The following is a 15,491-nucleotide window of genomic DNA, read 5'->3' as shown; positions in this document are numbered from 1 at the left end:
GCTTCAAAAAGTTATAAAGTGTAGAGTGATAAACAACCAGCCAATCAGCTCCTATCTGCAATTTTTCAAACCCAGCCTGTGACATGGCAGTTAAGAGCTGATTGGTTGGCAGTTTATCACTCTCCATTGTATCACGTTTTGAAGCTCGATACATCTGTCCCAATATCACAGATAGTGCTACAATATAGATGTGTTATTATGGTTTTGTAATTACCTCAAACTGCTCAAAGAAGGAGCTATTGACACCATACACAGGGTTTGGAATGGAGACCAGTGGCGGATTCGCATTGTCCTGCATATTCATGTCTTCATCTTCAGCCTGTGTTCCGAAATAAACAAGGATGATGAACATACATTACTGGTTTAGGGCAAGATGCACTAAGCTTCAAAAGTGACAAAGTGATAAACAGCCAGCCAATCAGCTCCTACCTGCCATGTCACAGACTGTGTTTGAATATTGTCAAGCAGAAGCTGATTGGTTGGTTGTTTATCATTGTCCATTTTATCACTTTTTGAAGCTTAGTGCATCTGGTCCTCTATGAGCAGCACTTGTATCCTGATAATGAGTATGGCCAGATGTGATATTATTACATTATTATCTACAGATGAGGTCAAGTACTCCAAAAAAACACAGCAATCCTACCATCCCACACTGGCATCTATGGTCCGGATACGCTATTGCCTCCGCAGATGCTACTGGAACAATTGCTGGGAGTGTTATAGAGCCTTTGCAGCTGCCCACAACCGAGTACTTATTCTCATCTCAGCCTTGATGCAGATCCAGGAAACATGGATTCCCTGAGTGAGTCTGCGGTCACTCGGAATGGCTGTCATAACTGAGATGCTGGAGATGCACTTCCTGCATACAGATCAGTCGGTGGCTGATAAACACCCCCCAAAAGTCCCGATATGCCAGCATTTTACAGCCATTCCTGTTACCTCCTACAAAATGACCACTCACTGTCATTCACATTAATCCTCACTTTGACCGAAATCTTCAATTCAATTGCTATCCATGCTCATTGCAGCAGTGATGCATTCGCTCAGCTGCATGTACTGTATGATCTCTTGTGTGATTGTATGATCTTATTGGCTACTACTTAAAGTTATAGAGCTCAGTTCTCAGCTTAAAAGTGAATGTACTATGTTGTTACATTTATGAAAACATAGGGCCAATTTAGACCTGATCGCAGGGCTGCAACATCTGCAGCCCTGCGATCAGTTAGCCCCCTCCCACCCTGATAGAAGGGCCGCCCCTGTGCATGGCTGCGAATGGCTTCTAAGCAGTGCAAAGAGGGGGAAATCCACTCACGATCGAATGGATCCCCCCCCCCCCCCCATGTGCTGCATACGTAAATACTTACTCAGCGCTGCGATGGCTGTGGGGAGATCAGGATTGCTGACGTCCCAACGGCCAGGACCGTCTGTGTTTTCTTGCGGCACTCCCAAATGAAAATGGGATGCCGCCCACATATGCCATCTGGTTGTCAATGAGCCAGCATACGGCCTGCGATCACAGGCCGTCGCTGGCTGTGGCCACATAGTGAGCTTGCGCATGTGCACTATGGACCATGCACATATATGGTCCTCTGATAATCGTATTCGCAGCCCTGCGATCAGGGCTGAATTGGCCCCATAGAACAATATAATTTAACATCTTCAATTATGACTGTGTAATAATGACCACTTGCGATTACATTACTACTAATTATTCATGTATTTTCTATATAATCTTTGAGGACTTTTGCAAGCAGGAAACAAAAGTGATACAGAGGTCAGGGTTCAGGAAATGTCTGTTTCCCACTGTGCTCAGGAACAGTTGTGCGCGTGGTGCAATGTGTGCAAATATGGTAGATCCAGTCTTGTGACCAACCTTGAATTGCTTGAAGCGAAAGCCGTTAAACCGCTGTCTGTAGTAGAGGTAACTGGCGGAGGCTGCGATCACAGTCAGTATAATCACCATTAGTGTGACCAGTCCTGCAGTTATCGAATGAGATATTTGGCTCTCTGTTGCCTCCTAAAAAATATTCCTGTGTTAGCATGTACAATAAAAGCATCTGGAACCACAGCAAGTTATTTAGAACAGTGGTTCTCAAACTCGGTCCTCGGGACCCCACGCAGTTCATGGTTTCAATGTCACCTGACAGGGGCACTCATTACTCACTGACACATTTTAAAAGCTCCACAGGTGGAGCTAATTATTTCACTTGATTCTGTGAGGAAACAACCTACAAAAAGGGGATTTTTGTAAGAACTTACCGCTGGAACCCCTTTCTCTGAGTCCATCCTGGTGACACAGCTAACCTTGGAATGTAGGAGGGTCCGCAGGAGCCAACGCACCTATGCTGAAAGTCTTTGGGAGCAGGCTCCTCCCTTCTGCATCCCATGATGCTTCAGTTCAACTTCTAAAGCACACTAGGATACATAACTCAGCACAATGCCTGAACATCTTATATGCAAAATCGTATAATCAAAACATGACAACACATGAATGGTATAACTTACTGAGCATAAGGGTGGGATCGCTGTGTCACCAGGATGGACTCAGAGAAAGGGGTTCGTATGGTAAGTTCTTACAAAAATCCCCTTTTCTCTTTCGTCCATCCTGGTGACACAGCTAACCTTGGAACATTCATGAGCCGGTCCTTTGGGAGGGTACGCTCAGGCTTACAGTTCTCATCACTGCTTGCCCAAATGAAGCGTCCCCCGACGCAAACTCATGGAACCTGTAAAATTTGGTAAAGGTATGAACAGAGGACCAAGTGACGGCCCTGCCCAACTGTTCCACTGTAGCAACCATGGTGCACAGCCCAAGAGGAAGCAACTGACCTGGTGGTATGGGCATTTATCCGTGAACAGTTCTACCTACCTTGGTGACCTTAACCATCTAGCAATGGTCTGCTTAGAAGCAGGCCACTCTCTCTTATGCACATTATACAATATCAAAAGCAAATCAGTTTTGTGGATGTCCTTTACCCTTTCCATGTATATTCGCAAGGCACAACTACGTCCAAATTCTTTAAATTTGTCAGTATTTTTTGCCCCATCAGGCGGGGGAAACATCGGAAGTACAATCTCCTGGTTTAAATTAAACGAAGAAACTTAGGTAGAAATTTAGGAACTGTTCGAAGCACAGCCCTATCTTCATGAAAAATGAAATATGGAGACTTGCAGGACAAGGCTCCCAACTCCGATACACGCCTAGCCGAAGCAATGGCTAACAGAAAAGTCAGTTTTCAAGAAACAAATTTAAGGTCAGCCGACCTAAACGGTTCAAAAGGAGGATTCTGTAATACTGACAGAACCAAAGACAAATCCCAAGGCGCCACAGGCTGCCTATATGGAGGTTTAAGTCTGGTCACGCCCTGCAAAAAGGTCTGAACCTCAGGTAACAGGGCTACCCTTTTCTGAAAGAAAATAGACAATGCCGACAGTTGCACCTTTAAAGACTGCAATCCAAGGCTGGCTGAAAATCCATCCTGAAGGAATTCCAATAGTCTAGACACCTTGAACCTAGAAGTGTGAAACCTCTGACGTTCTAACCACCTGATAAAAATTTTCCAGACCTGATGATAATTTGAAACAGACACCGCCTTGCGTACCCTTAGCATAGTCTGGATAACTGCATCAGAAAACCCCTTTTTCTTCAAAAGGGAGGTTTCATAAGCCAGGCCGTCAAATTGAGACAAGCTAGGTCCAGGTGTGGAAATGGCCCTTGTCTCAGTATATCCTGCCGAAGAGGAAACGCCAAGAGTCCGTCGACAATCTCAGTATGTTGGAATACCAGGACCTCCTGGGCCAGTCCGGTGCAATCAGAATGGCTTGCACCTCTTGAGACTTCACTCTCTTTAGCACCCGCGGGATCATTGGAAATGGGGGAAACCCATAAACCAGACTGAAATGCCACTGAACCCTCATGGCATCTACCGCCCAAGTGGTCGGGTCCCTGGTCCAAGAACAAAACCTCGGAACCTGACAGTTGTTCCTGGATGCCATCAAGTCCACTTCTGGGAGTCCCCAGCGATTCACAATCTCCTGGAATGAAGTGTCCATTCTCCCTCCAGCAGGTCTGCCCTGCTGAGGAAATCCGACTCTACATTCTGGATCCCCGGAATGAACACAGCCGACAGAGCAGAAATATTGACCTCTGCCCACCTGAAAATCTGCGAGACATCCTGCATTGCCATCTTGCTGCGAGTCCCACCCTGATAATTCATGTAAGCCACAGCCGTGGCATTGTCCGACTGTACACGTACAGGCGATCCTTTCAGAAGATCTTCCGCCTGCCGAAGGGTGTTCCAAACAGCCCAAAGCTCCAATATATTGATTGGCAGCTTGGATTCTTCTCTGGACCAAAGACCCTGCAACCATAGGTGTGTTAGGAGTCCCAGTGGACTGCAAGACTAGAAGTAATGGTACTTGCTGGAGGAACAGACAAACGGAGGCAGGATGGATGAAACTCACTGATTTATCAGGATAATAAATCAGGAACAGGTACAGGTATCAGAACAGGAACAGGAACAGGTATTAGGAATCAGGAACAGGTACAGGTATCAGAACAGGAACCAGGTAACAGGACTCAGGTACAGGAACCAGGTAACAGGACTCCGGTACAGGAACCAGGTAACAGGACTCCGGTACAGGAACCAGGTAACAGGACTCCGGTACAGGAACCAGGTAACAGGACTCCGGTACAGGAACAAGGTAACAGGACTCAGGTACAGGAACAAGGTAACAGGACTCTGGTACAGGAACAAGGTAACAGGACTCTGGTACAGGAACAAGGTAACAGGACTCCGGTACAGGAACAAGGTAACAGGACTCAGGTACAGGAACAAGGTAACAGGGCCAGGTAACAGGCAAGCTACAGCAGTACAGACATGGCTGAGACAGCTATCACTGGCCCTGAGCTCAGGGCAAATGCAGTTTTTAAACCAGAGCAGACCAATCGCTGCAGCACACAGAGACAGGTCCCTTAATGATCAACATGTGCTGCAGCTGGGAATGGCATTCTGAGAACAGCCCAGACCAGCTGATTACACCAGCTGGAACTGCTCTCAGAAGCCACAGTTCTGCAGGCAGAACCCAACAGCAGCACCTTTGGTCACCCATAGGTACTGCAGACCAAGAAATGATAGCAGCACCTTTGGACACACAGAGGTACTGCAGGGTGAATAAAACAACAGCAGCACCTTTGTGTAACCAGAGGCACCGCAGACCAAACAATGACATAAATGGCAGTCCTGACAAGGTGAAGGGCTACCGCTCCCCAGCCCCTGAGACTGGCATCGGTTGTGACAACCAACTACATGAGTGAAGGGAACGCCTCAGCTGCAACGTCTCCGTCCACCAGATTAGGGACTCCCTTGTCTCCTGAGACAGAAACAACCGTTCCTGTTTCATGGTCTTTGCATTTCCTGACCAACATGAAAGGATGTTACACTGAAAAATCCTCCAGTGAAACCTGGCAAACTGAAGTGACTTGAATGTTGCCACCATCTGCCACCACCAAACGAGTAGTTTCACTCCATGCCAAACCGTAGGGTTTGGAGCTTGTAAAATCGTCAACACCAGCTGATTTAAGACTTTCAATTTAGAATGGGTCTGAAAGACTGGTCTGGTTTGGGGACCAAGAAAATAATTGAATAAAATTCTTTCTTCCTTTTCTCCTGAGGTACTGGGACCACAACCCCTTTTTCTCTGAGAGACAATGCTGCCCCCAAGAGGACAGTTCGTATTCGGGCTTCCCACGTTAAAGGAGTAGGGAGAAATCTTCTTGGGGGAGGGCCCCTGAGATTTATCTGGTAACCCTTGGAGACAATGGAATAAACCCAAGGGTCCGTGGTTGGATTTTTCCACCTGTCCCGAAACTGTAGGAGGTGACCCCCCACTCTGAGGCCAGAACGGGAAGTCTTTGCCCCATCATGCAGAGGATTTATCCTCTCCTATGGACACATGTTTTTTAGTAAAGGCCCCAAACCGGGATTTGGGTGCCCTCCCTTTACTTGCTGGGAACCTACCTCTTCCCGCCTGTCCTCTGTTGGACACTCTTCCCCGAAAGGAAGAGCAAAAGGAAGGCTTAAAAACTAAAAATTTAGACCCTGAAGTTTTAGATGTAGTGGGGAGAAAAGTACTCTTCCCTCCCGTAGCTTGCTTTATGATGGATTCAAGCTCTGACACAAAAAGCAATTCTCCTTTAAAAGCCAAAGTCTCAAGCTTCTTCTTAGATTCACTGTCTGCTTCCCAGGCTTTTAGCCAAAGGGCTCTCCTCGCTGACACAGACGTGGCTGATACCTTAGACGCCATTCTAGCGCCTTCTTCCCCAGCCTCAAAATTGTACTCTGCTGCACATCTGAGATTTTCGGCCAGTGTAAAAACCTCTGAATCAGGCTGGAGCTGACTCCGTAAGGCTTCAGCCCACTTAATCATTGCCTTAGCAACCCAGGCAGAGGAAATAATGGGACGGAGTGTGAAACCCACTCCTTCAAAAACCGCCTTAAGGCATCCTTCCACTTTCTTGTCCACAGGATCAATAAAAGGCCGCTCCACCCTGTACCGGTAAAGCTGTGGCCTTGGATAATCTAGCTACAGGAGCATCTACCAAGGGAACCTTTTTCCATAATTTCACATGTTCCTCAGGCATGGGATACATATTAGCAAACCTCTTAGACATTTTTTGTCTGGAGCTTTCCATGCTTCTCCCAGCAAGGAAACCATACCCTCATCAGAGGGATGTCACAGAATCTCTGCGAATCTTCTTAAAGACAAAGTGTGCAGGCACCTTGTCTTCCTCAGACAAATCTAATGTTTTATTGCAAGGATCAAATCCTCAATACCCGGGACAGAAGCTTCAGCCTCTTCCCTTTGGTCCCAGCTCAAATCCTCCTCACACACACCCTCTTCATCAGAATCCAAATTCAAAAGTGGGGGTGTAGAAACTGGGTGTCTAGGAGAAAAAATCTCAGAGGACTTAGCAAACTGTTCACCAAAAGAATTCATCTTTTGAACACCCTGTGCATCCTGAATGACCTGCAGTAACACATGGTCCCTTTGAAATGGGGTAATGGAGCCCATAGACGTTTGGGAGGATGACATATGAAAATACTTTATATATAGACTGCGCTTATATAGCAGGTGCACGTGTGGCTAAATCAACGATCACTACTAAATTATAAATAAATATATTTATTAGTATGAATATATCAAATTAGAATTAAAAAGAATTTATGCACAGTAATACATAAAAAAACACACATATAAACTCTACACAATAAGAATCGGTGGCCACCTAAAAAATGAATGAATTAATAATTAAATGTTGCTTCACAAAAGGAAGCTTTCTTTGATGAGTTGCTTAAAAAATGGATATTGCTTTTCCAGTGGGAAGGGGAACAGTATTAGCAGCCAATTTAATAATCTCCAGTCACCGCTTGTAATTTTAGTATAAGTTTGTCCAGTGCACTTAGGTATATCTCATACTCACAGACTCCACAGAAATATGACGTTGGGCCGTAGTGTAAATTAGCAGGGAGGCAGGAGAGTTAGTAAATGTTCCTCAGTCTGTAGCTCTCCGTTCTACACCAGCAAAAAAACTCCGTCGCCGTGACACGTACCCAAAGCCGGCAGTTGTATTCAGTCCAGACGCCGTGTCTCTCACACACGGCTGGGGTCTCAGTCAGGCGACAGGCTGGCCCGTAGAGCTGCAGAGTCGCGTCTCTCACCCGCTCTCTGTCAGCTGGAAGGAGTGGGTCTGTGATCTCTGCTTGTGCAGCTGTTGTAGGTAATAGCGGTGATCGTGGCTCTTTAGAGGTCCCTTCTTTGGATAAAGACACCTCTAACGCGTTTCGCTCGTATTGGAGCTTTTTCATTGGACTCTTTGAAAAAGCTCCAATACGAGCGAAACGCGTTAGAGGAGAATTTGCCCGGTGTCTTTATCCAAAGAAGGGACCTCTAAACAGCCACGATCACCGCTATTACCTACAACAGCTGCACAAGCAGAGATCACAGACCCACTCCTTCCAGCTGACAGAGAGCGGGTGAGAGACGCGACTCTGCAGCTCTACGGGCCAGCCTGACGCCTGACTGAGACCCCAGCCGTGTGTGAGAGACACGGCGTCTGGACTGAATACAACTGCCGGCTTTGGGTCAGTGTCACGGCGACGGAGTTTTTTTGCGGGTGTAGAACGGAGAGCTACAGACTGAGGAACATTTACTAACTCTCCTGCCTCCCTGCTAATTTACACTACGGCCCAACGTCATATTTCTGTGGAGTCTGTGAGTATGAGATATACCTAAGTGCACTGGACAAACTTATACTAAAATTACAAGCGGTGACTGGAGATTATTAAATTGGCTGCTAATACTGTTCCCCTTCCCACTGGAAAAGCAATATCTATTTTTTAAGCAACTCATCAAAGAAAGCTTCCTTTTGTGAAGCAACATTTAATTATTAATTCATTCATTTTTTAGGTGGCCACCGATTCTTATTGTGTAGAGTTTATATGTGGGTTTTTTTATGTATTACTGTGCATAAATTCTTTTTAATTCTAATTTGATATATTCATACTAATAAATATATTTATTTATAATTTAGTAGTGATCGTTGATTTAGCCACACGTGCACCTGCTATATAAGCGCAGTCTATATATAAAGTATTTTGGTTGGACAGGTGGGGTAAACTTAGGTGCACCCAACACCTGATTAGGTGTGAGATCACAATCACACCATCTAGTCTGCTGCTGATTAAATATATAAAATATTTTTGTCACAAGATTAAATTAAGATACTAGTAAGTCAAATAATAACATTACAGTTTGACTAGCGCCTATCACAGGGAGAAAAGTATAATACTTTCTTTCCCAAAAGGATGACATATGGCCAGGAGACTTCCTAAGCCCTCTCTCTGCCTATTTAAAGCCTCCACCAAGGCATTCATGGACCTCCCCCATGCAGCAGCCTACGCAGTTTCAGACTGCTCAGACCTCTGGGCTTGCGCTCCACTGGGCACAGACTCACATGAGGGGCACAAATCCCCTTGATCCATCTGCTCACATGTAAACTTAACCCCACAAAAACTTACAGTGAAGTAACATGGCCCGCGCTCCCTCCCCCAAGGCAGCAGAATTACACCCTTCAGTCATGTCTAATACACGGTGCACAATGTCAGGCAAAGCACAGAATCATATAACAGTGTACTTATCGGTCTGCTTTCTGCTGCCAGTGACCTCAGGGATCAGCAGGGGAAGCGCTATCCAGGAGAAACTGTACTCTCTGCACTTTGTATAAAAAGCCTTGCTTCAGCTCCTCAGCATGGATAGAAAAAGGCGCCAGCACACAGAGCAGGAAGAGACCAAGTATCTGCTTCAGCGGGGAAGGATAGCCTTTTTGGTGCCTTTCCCCCTTTAGTCGCTCCCAAAAGTGTTTCTCCTCACCTCCAGTGCCTCCCCTTCTTTCTGGGACCACTTGGAGTTGTCCAGCAGTGCTGGACTCCTGTAATAGACTTCACCTCCCTAGTGGGATTTCAGTCTATAAACCCTTCCAAGATGGCGGACCCTCCTACATCCCAAGGTTAGCTGTGTCACCAGGATGGATAAAAGTGAAACATGCACTGTGTGGGGTCCTGAAGACCGACTTTGAGAACCTGTGGTCTAGTGAATGGGATGGGGAATACAGAGTTTATTAAGGGGCCTATGCATATTGGATTATTATAAGACAGTAAACCCTTAACCTTACATAGATACTGCTCAGAGAAAAAGCTGCCTATCCATCTATCCCGCCCCAGATAAAAGCTTCTATGTGTAACACTAAATTTAGGCCTGCTCAAAAGACCTGCAACAAAATATCACCAAATGTCTGTCAAGAAAGTTCACTTGTTAAATTACTTTTTCATTTGCTTATCCAATAATCATCCATAATATTATGTGACGAGACCCGGATGTGTTGTTTATACATAAGCTACAGCTTCATGTCACTGGTAAGAAAATGTGGTGCAAATGGGTTATTAGCTGCCAATCTGTCCATGTCAGCTTCCTGGAGTTCCGTCCCAACTTCCTGTTATGTGTGAGAGAAAGCTGGGCAATTGTCTGGTACAACTGTGTAAGCGGGAGCGTACAGCTACATAGGCCATACCACTTATTATCTGCAAGGTGCCTACATATATATATATATATATATATATATATATATATATATATATATACATACACAGTCACATACACATTTTACCTGCACAGGGGGTGCTTTCAATGGTCCCTTTATAATATGGATGATTCCATTGAAGGCTGGGATATCCCACTGAGTTATCATCTGATTGTTTACAATTTTAGGACACTGGAACAGAAACCAGAGGAGAAACCATTTTAGGATGTACAGTAATATGGTCAAACAGGATATGTTTTTTTTTTAAATAAACTTTTTATTAAGGATTGAGCGTTTTTCAATTTCTTGCACATTGTCATCAAGGCATTACATTCAACAAACATTGAACGGGTAGCAGTTTTACTTGTATAAAAAGGAGGATAATCATATACTTTTCTCTAATCTCCTTGCTGTAGTATAAGAGAGGAAAATAAGACACATTTCTGTGGTACATTCACTACAATATAATGCTGAGATTATGTTTGTTCTCATCCTTCTGCAAAATACACTTTACCAAGAAATAAATTGAACACTGTGGCCATTACTGGTGGTATTATATGCTCTCAGTAAAGTTACAGGACATGCTTGGGGACTGTATTGTACAATGGTTAGGCCTATATATCATCTACGGCCAGCTTATACTATACAGCTGCATTCTACTTACCAGGGGTTGGGAGCAATTAGAGGATTGTTCTGAAATGGAAAGATTATATCCTAGGTTAGAAAGCAGAGTACTCCCATGTGTAAGATTTGTGTATGGAACAAGTACATCCAGTTTGGATATGTGATGCTCCAAGTCTCGCCATGTCAAAGTCTAAAAAAAGATGAAAAGAATAAAAAAGTAAAGTGGTATAGAAGGTATGGTGGAATATATGACCTGTGTGCCATAATGTAAATGGGACAAGTGTGGAGCATTAAAGTGGTTATACATCTACAGGATTGTTGGATAACCACTGCCAAAGAGTCCACCATCTATGGCACAGATTGTTGTTCCATTTTCAGTCCTCTCCTGGGTAATCCCAACCCAATCAAGTAATCAGAGTTTATTAGAAGTAGTCACAAATCCCAAATACGTTATTCAGTGTCCTACTCAATATATATGTATCAGTCAGTGGCACCCAGAGATTCGCTGATGTCTGTAGGGCTGCCCACTGCCCGATTCTAGCTCTCAGCGGCACATATGTACATTTCCAGCTATGTACTTGGCAAGATGGCATAACATATCAAACAACAAAGACTCTGGCACTATGGCATCTTCCAGCTTACATAGTCAGAACATTGGCTGTACCATCGCGAGCTAGAATTGGGCAGTGGGCAGACGTACGGATACAACCACTCCCTGGCCCAGATGCACTAACATTAAAAAGTGATAAAATGGAGAGTGATAAACAGCCAGCCAATCAGCTCCTTCCTGTCTTGTCACAGACTGTGTTTGAAAAATGTCAGGTAGGAGCTGATTGGCTGGCTGTTTATCACTCTCCATTTTTTCCACTTTTGAAGCTTAGTGCATCTGGCCCCCTGTCTGGCCAGTGCATGTTGCCCCTAATCCATTGAAATGCCTTTTGATATCAATGTGATGCACAGCACTTTAACTACTGAAATGTTATTACTATGTTCCTATGAAGGCCCCCTTCCCAATTATACCATAGAGTATTGTGTTCTTTATGTATTAGCTCCGACAAGGGTGAGTGTACTGTATTATAGTTTATTCTCCATTTCGAAGATCATTTGAGCACAGTCACATCTACAATAGTTATTTCTAGGCAGAGTACAATTAATACCCCATTGGGGGAGGTAAGAAAAAAGTGACTATAAAGTGGAAAATGCCCCTATAAGCACCCACGATGATCCCAAGCGTAACACTTGGCATATCACACCTCTTTGGCATGACCAGACAGTCTAGAATCAATACATAAACATTTCCCTTTTCATAAAAGGTTTTATTCTGAGGGCAAATACCATGTCTACCCTAACACATTAATGTTTTGTTCATTTATATCCTGGTGATTCATGATGTACGTTGTTTAGACTTTACTCACTATATTGTCCTCAAAGCTGCCATCTTCAGGTACAAACAAGGTTTTAAATAAAGTTCTATTTGACAGGATATCCAGAAACAATGAGCCCTGAGTGCTGGAATTACCATAATCGAGAATCATCTAGAAAAAAAAGAAGCATCATTTTATTCAACAGAAACAAATAAAAGCTTTAAAGACTTAGGTTTGATATTTGCTAATTAAGGTGATCAGACAACTATGAGGATGTAGGCAGTGTTATGCAGATGCATCAAAAAATAAGCGGTAAAACGCGACATGTAAAATAGTGTATATACTGTAGCATCTCATAATATATCCGACTGCAGCGGAAGCATATACCGGAAGCCAAGTTTACATGAGATGCACTCATACACAACCATAAGCACAACAGTTCCTCCACCTGTATACTGATAGCAACACGCATTCTCAAGTTTTTTTTTTTAAATATCTAGTATATTGTTCTCTGTAACACATGATAAATTTCATTACACCCACACTGTCATATAATGAAGCAATGAAGAAAGAACCTACAGGCTTCACAGATGAACCAGCAATCAGAAGCTATTCCCACAAGTATGTGCACCAGCCCTCGGGCATCCGCAAGTGATCCGGCTACTTCTAGGTGTTTCGGCATCTCTGTGCCGGTCTGTATTTGCATTTACACTAATACACCTGTCCTGTCCTTATACTGTACCACTTATTCCCCCCCCCCCCCCCCCCCGTTTCTCCTCTCAGAGCATAAGGAAGCACTAAATCTGTATATAGACCTAGTTGTACACCTTTTTGCTGGCATACACAGTGCAAATACAGTATGTGCATTTTACACTAAGTCATGTGCTCTATATACAGTACACTGCTAAATCTTAGCTGAGCTCCATTAAGTATACAATACAGATGTGTCCTCATACATATTTACTGCAGTCGCACCAAACAGTCCCTCTTGGCATATCGGGCCCCTTCTGCGCTAACCACTGGTGTATTTTTGGCTGATAATGTGGGTTAGATGCACTGGAACACACCAGGAGACTGCGGTGATTAATCTGATATGTGGGAATTGTATATCTGTGTGTGCGACTGAGTCTCTGTATTAGTACTGCATCATACTGTATTATAGTATGATGCAGCAGTCATGGCTTTTTCCATACCAAGTTCTGTTGTGCTTCATATACAGACTCAGGTGCACACAGATATACAAGTGTCGCATATCAGATTAATCAGCAGGCTCCCGATGCTTCCTAGTCCCATCACAACATGCCTGACACTAAGTGATACATTTACTAAGATGGGAGTTCTATTGAAGATGGGAGGTTGCCTATAGCAACCAATCAGATTGTATTTCTTAATTATTAGCACCTACTAGAAGATAATATATAGAATCTGATTGGTTGCTATGGGCAATATTGCATCTTCAATAGAACTCCCATTTTAGTAAATTTACCCCTAAGCGTTTCAGGGAACCTGATGGCTCAGTAGCGACATCAAACCTCAATACGCCCTCTGCATGGTGTACTGAGGCTAGATGTATGAGGACACATCTGTACCATACAATACCAATACTATACCCTTGTAAGCCTTAATCATGCCAGTTAGGTAGAGCAATTTCCTATCAAATGCAATTCAACTAGTAAAAGTTGCTGGACAGTGACAAAGTAATCTGAAGGTTAAATTTCATTTCTGATACTGTAGGTGCAATTATTGCCTGGGCAGAGGAACGTGTGTCAGTGAAATTGTCGGTTACTAGTGGATTGACAGATGAATTCTGATAAATATCTGTTATTATGTATTTTTGTATTATGTTAAGGTTCATGCATGTATGAGAGAGAGAACTCACAGAGTAGAATCTGGAGAGTTTAGGATTCGCCTCCATAACTTCCAGCAGGTTTCCATTGCAGTAACTCCCATCTCCCACGTACCCATCAGCACACTGGCATTGTACGTCTAGAAAATAAGGATTATATGCCATTTGTTAATTCTTATCAATACTGGGTTGAAGGTTGACCTTAATAATTCCTCAGGCCAAGACCTATATCATGCCCTGTAGCATACACAACCATGATCCCCTATCAAGGGGTACATTTACTAAGATGGGAGTTCTATTAAATATGGGATGTTGCCCATAGCAACGAATCATATTTTACTTCATATTTATCACGGCAATAATAGATAGAATCTGATTGGTTGCTATGACAACATCCCATCTTCAATAGAACTCCCATCTTCATAAATTTAATCCACATGTTTATTACCAAGAGGGGATGCCATTCTATGGTTTCAGCTTCAGTCAGCCAATCAGCTCCTGAGTGCCATGTTACAGGATGGGTTTGAAAAATTATAGTATGGTGTTTGATTTTTGATTGTACAAGCACCCTGATGGGTCCTCACAATGTTAAATGGCCCCCCATTGTCAGCGCCACCCCCAGGATCAATGCCAACCCGAAGCGTAGCGAGCCTGCAAGGTGCGGCGGTACGCGTCCTCTGACCTTATCATACCTTCACTATCCACGTCGGCTTGGAATTGATTTTAAATAGTGTGGCGAGCACAGCGAGCCACCGAGCCCGAAGCGTGGCGAGCGCAGCGAGCCCCGTGAGGAGATGCAGAATACATGTAAAGTAATAAGCGACCCCTCGCGGGGCTCGCTGCGCTCGCCACAGTATCTAAAATCAACTCCACGCGACGTGGATAGTGGGGGTATGAAAAGGTCAGAGGACGCGTACCGCTGCGCTCGCCACACTTCGGGTTTGCGTTGATAGTGGGGGTGGCGTGGGGGTGCATTTAACATTCTTAGCACCCATCATGGTGCTTGTACATTTAAAAAACGCATCGCATGCCGCTATATGGCATGCGATGCGATGCCCTATGATGGACATCGGGGGCGCCGTGCTAGGAAACAAGTACCGTCTCCCTAAATATTTATGAATGCTGTCATGATGATGGGCCTATTTTTGTAGCTCCATCTGTTTAAATGCCCGACAGTGGGGATCCCGACTGACTGGCTATTCTGCCTTAATGGGATCCTCGACCCCATAGAGGAAGAATAGAACCTGTGGTGAGCAAAGCGAGCCACCGAGCCTGCAGTATGGCGAGCAAGGGGCTACAGGTTGAGAGTGAATCCCTTATCCAAATATCTGTTATCCAAATTATTCCTAAACCCATAGGACAGTATTTAATGAGAAAAATTTGCCGTGTTTTATGGCGAGTTTGTGCTTTTCTCGCGTTGGACGGAGAATTTTGGTCTCAAACAACCCTATTCAACGTGCGCTTCTCGCCGTCTTTCTAAGTGATTTTCGCCGTGTCTCTCCGTGTAGCAATTCTCCAT

At 44.3% G+C, this 15,491-nt stretch overlaps 1 protein-coding gene across 3 annotated transcripts in view; it reads right to left on the bottom strand.

The window, feature by feature from the left end:
- STAB1 (stabilin 1) overlaps window positions 1-15,491 on the bottom strand; it is a 367,238-nt gene that overhangs the window by 3,390 nt on the left and 348,357 nt on the right. For all 3 annotated transcript variants that reach the window (XM_083156377.1, XM_083156378.1, XM_083156379.1), the window contains 6 exons: window positions 14,006-14,112; window positions 12,178-12,297; window positions 10,803-10,952; window positions 10,226-10,330; window positions 1,874-2,017; window positions 215-319 (listed from right to left, as the gene is read on the bottom strand). In XM_083156377.1, the coding sequence (XP_083012503.1) occupies window positions 215-319; window positions 1,874-2,017; window positions 10,226-10,330; window positions 10,803-10,952; window positions 12,178-12,297; window positions 14,006-14,112 (731 nt within the window). The remainder of the gene's footprint in view (window positions 1-214; window positions 320-1,873; window positions 2,018-10,225; window positions 10,331-10,802; window positions 10,953-12,177; window positions 12,298-14,005; window positions 14,113-15,491) is intronic.

Source organism: Crinia signifera, chromosome 8 (genome assembly GCF_055691185.1).
Source record: "Crinia signifera chromosome 8, ASM5569118v1, whole genome shotgun sequence".
Lineage (NCBI taxonomy): Eukaryota > Metazoa > Chordata > Amphibia > Anura > Myobatrachidae > Crinia > Crinia signifera.
Note: the sequence above shows the minus strand (reverse complement) of the source record. Positions and strands in the feature narration are given on the sequence as shown.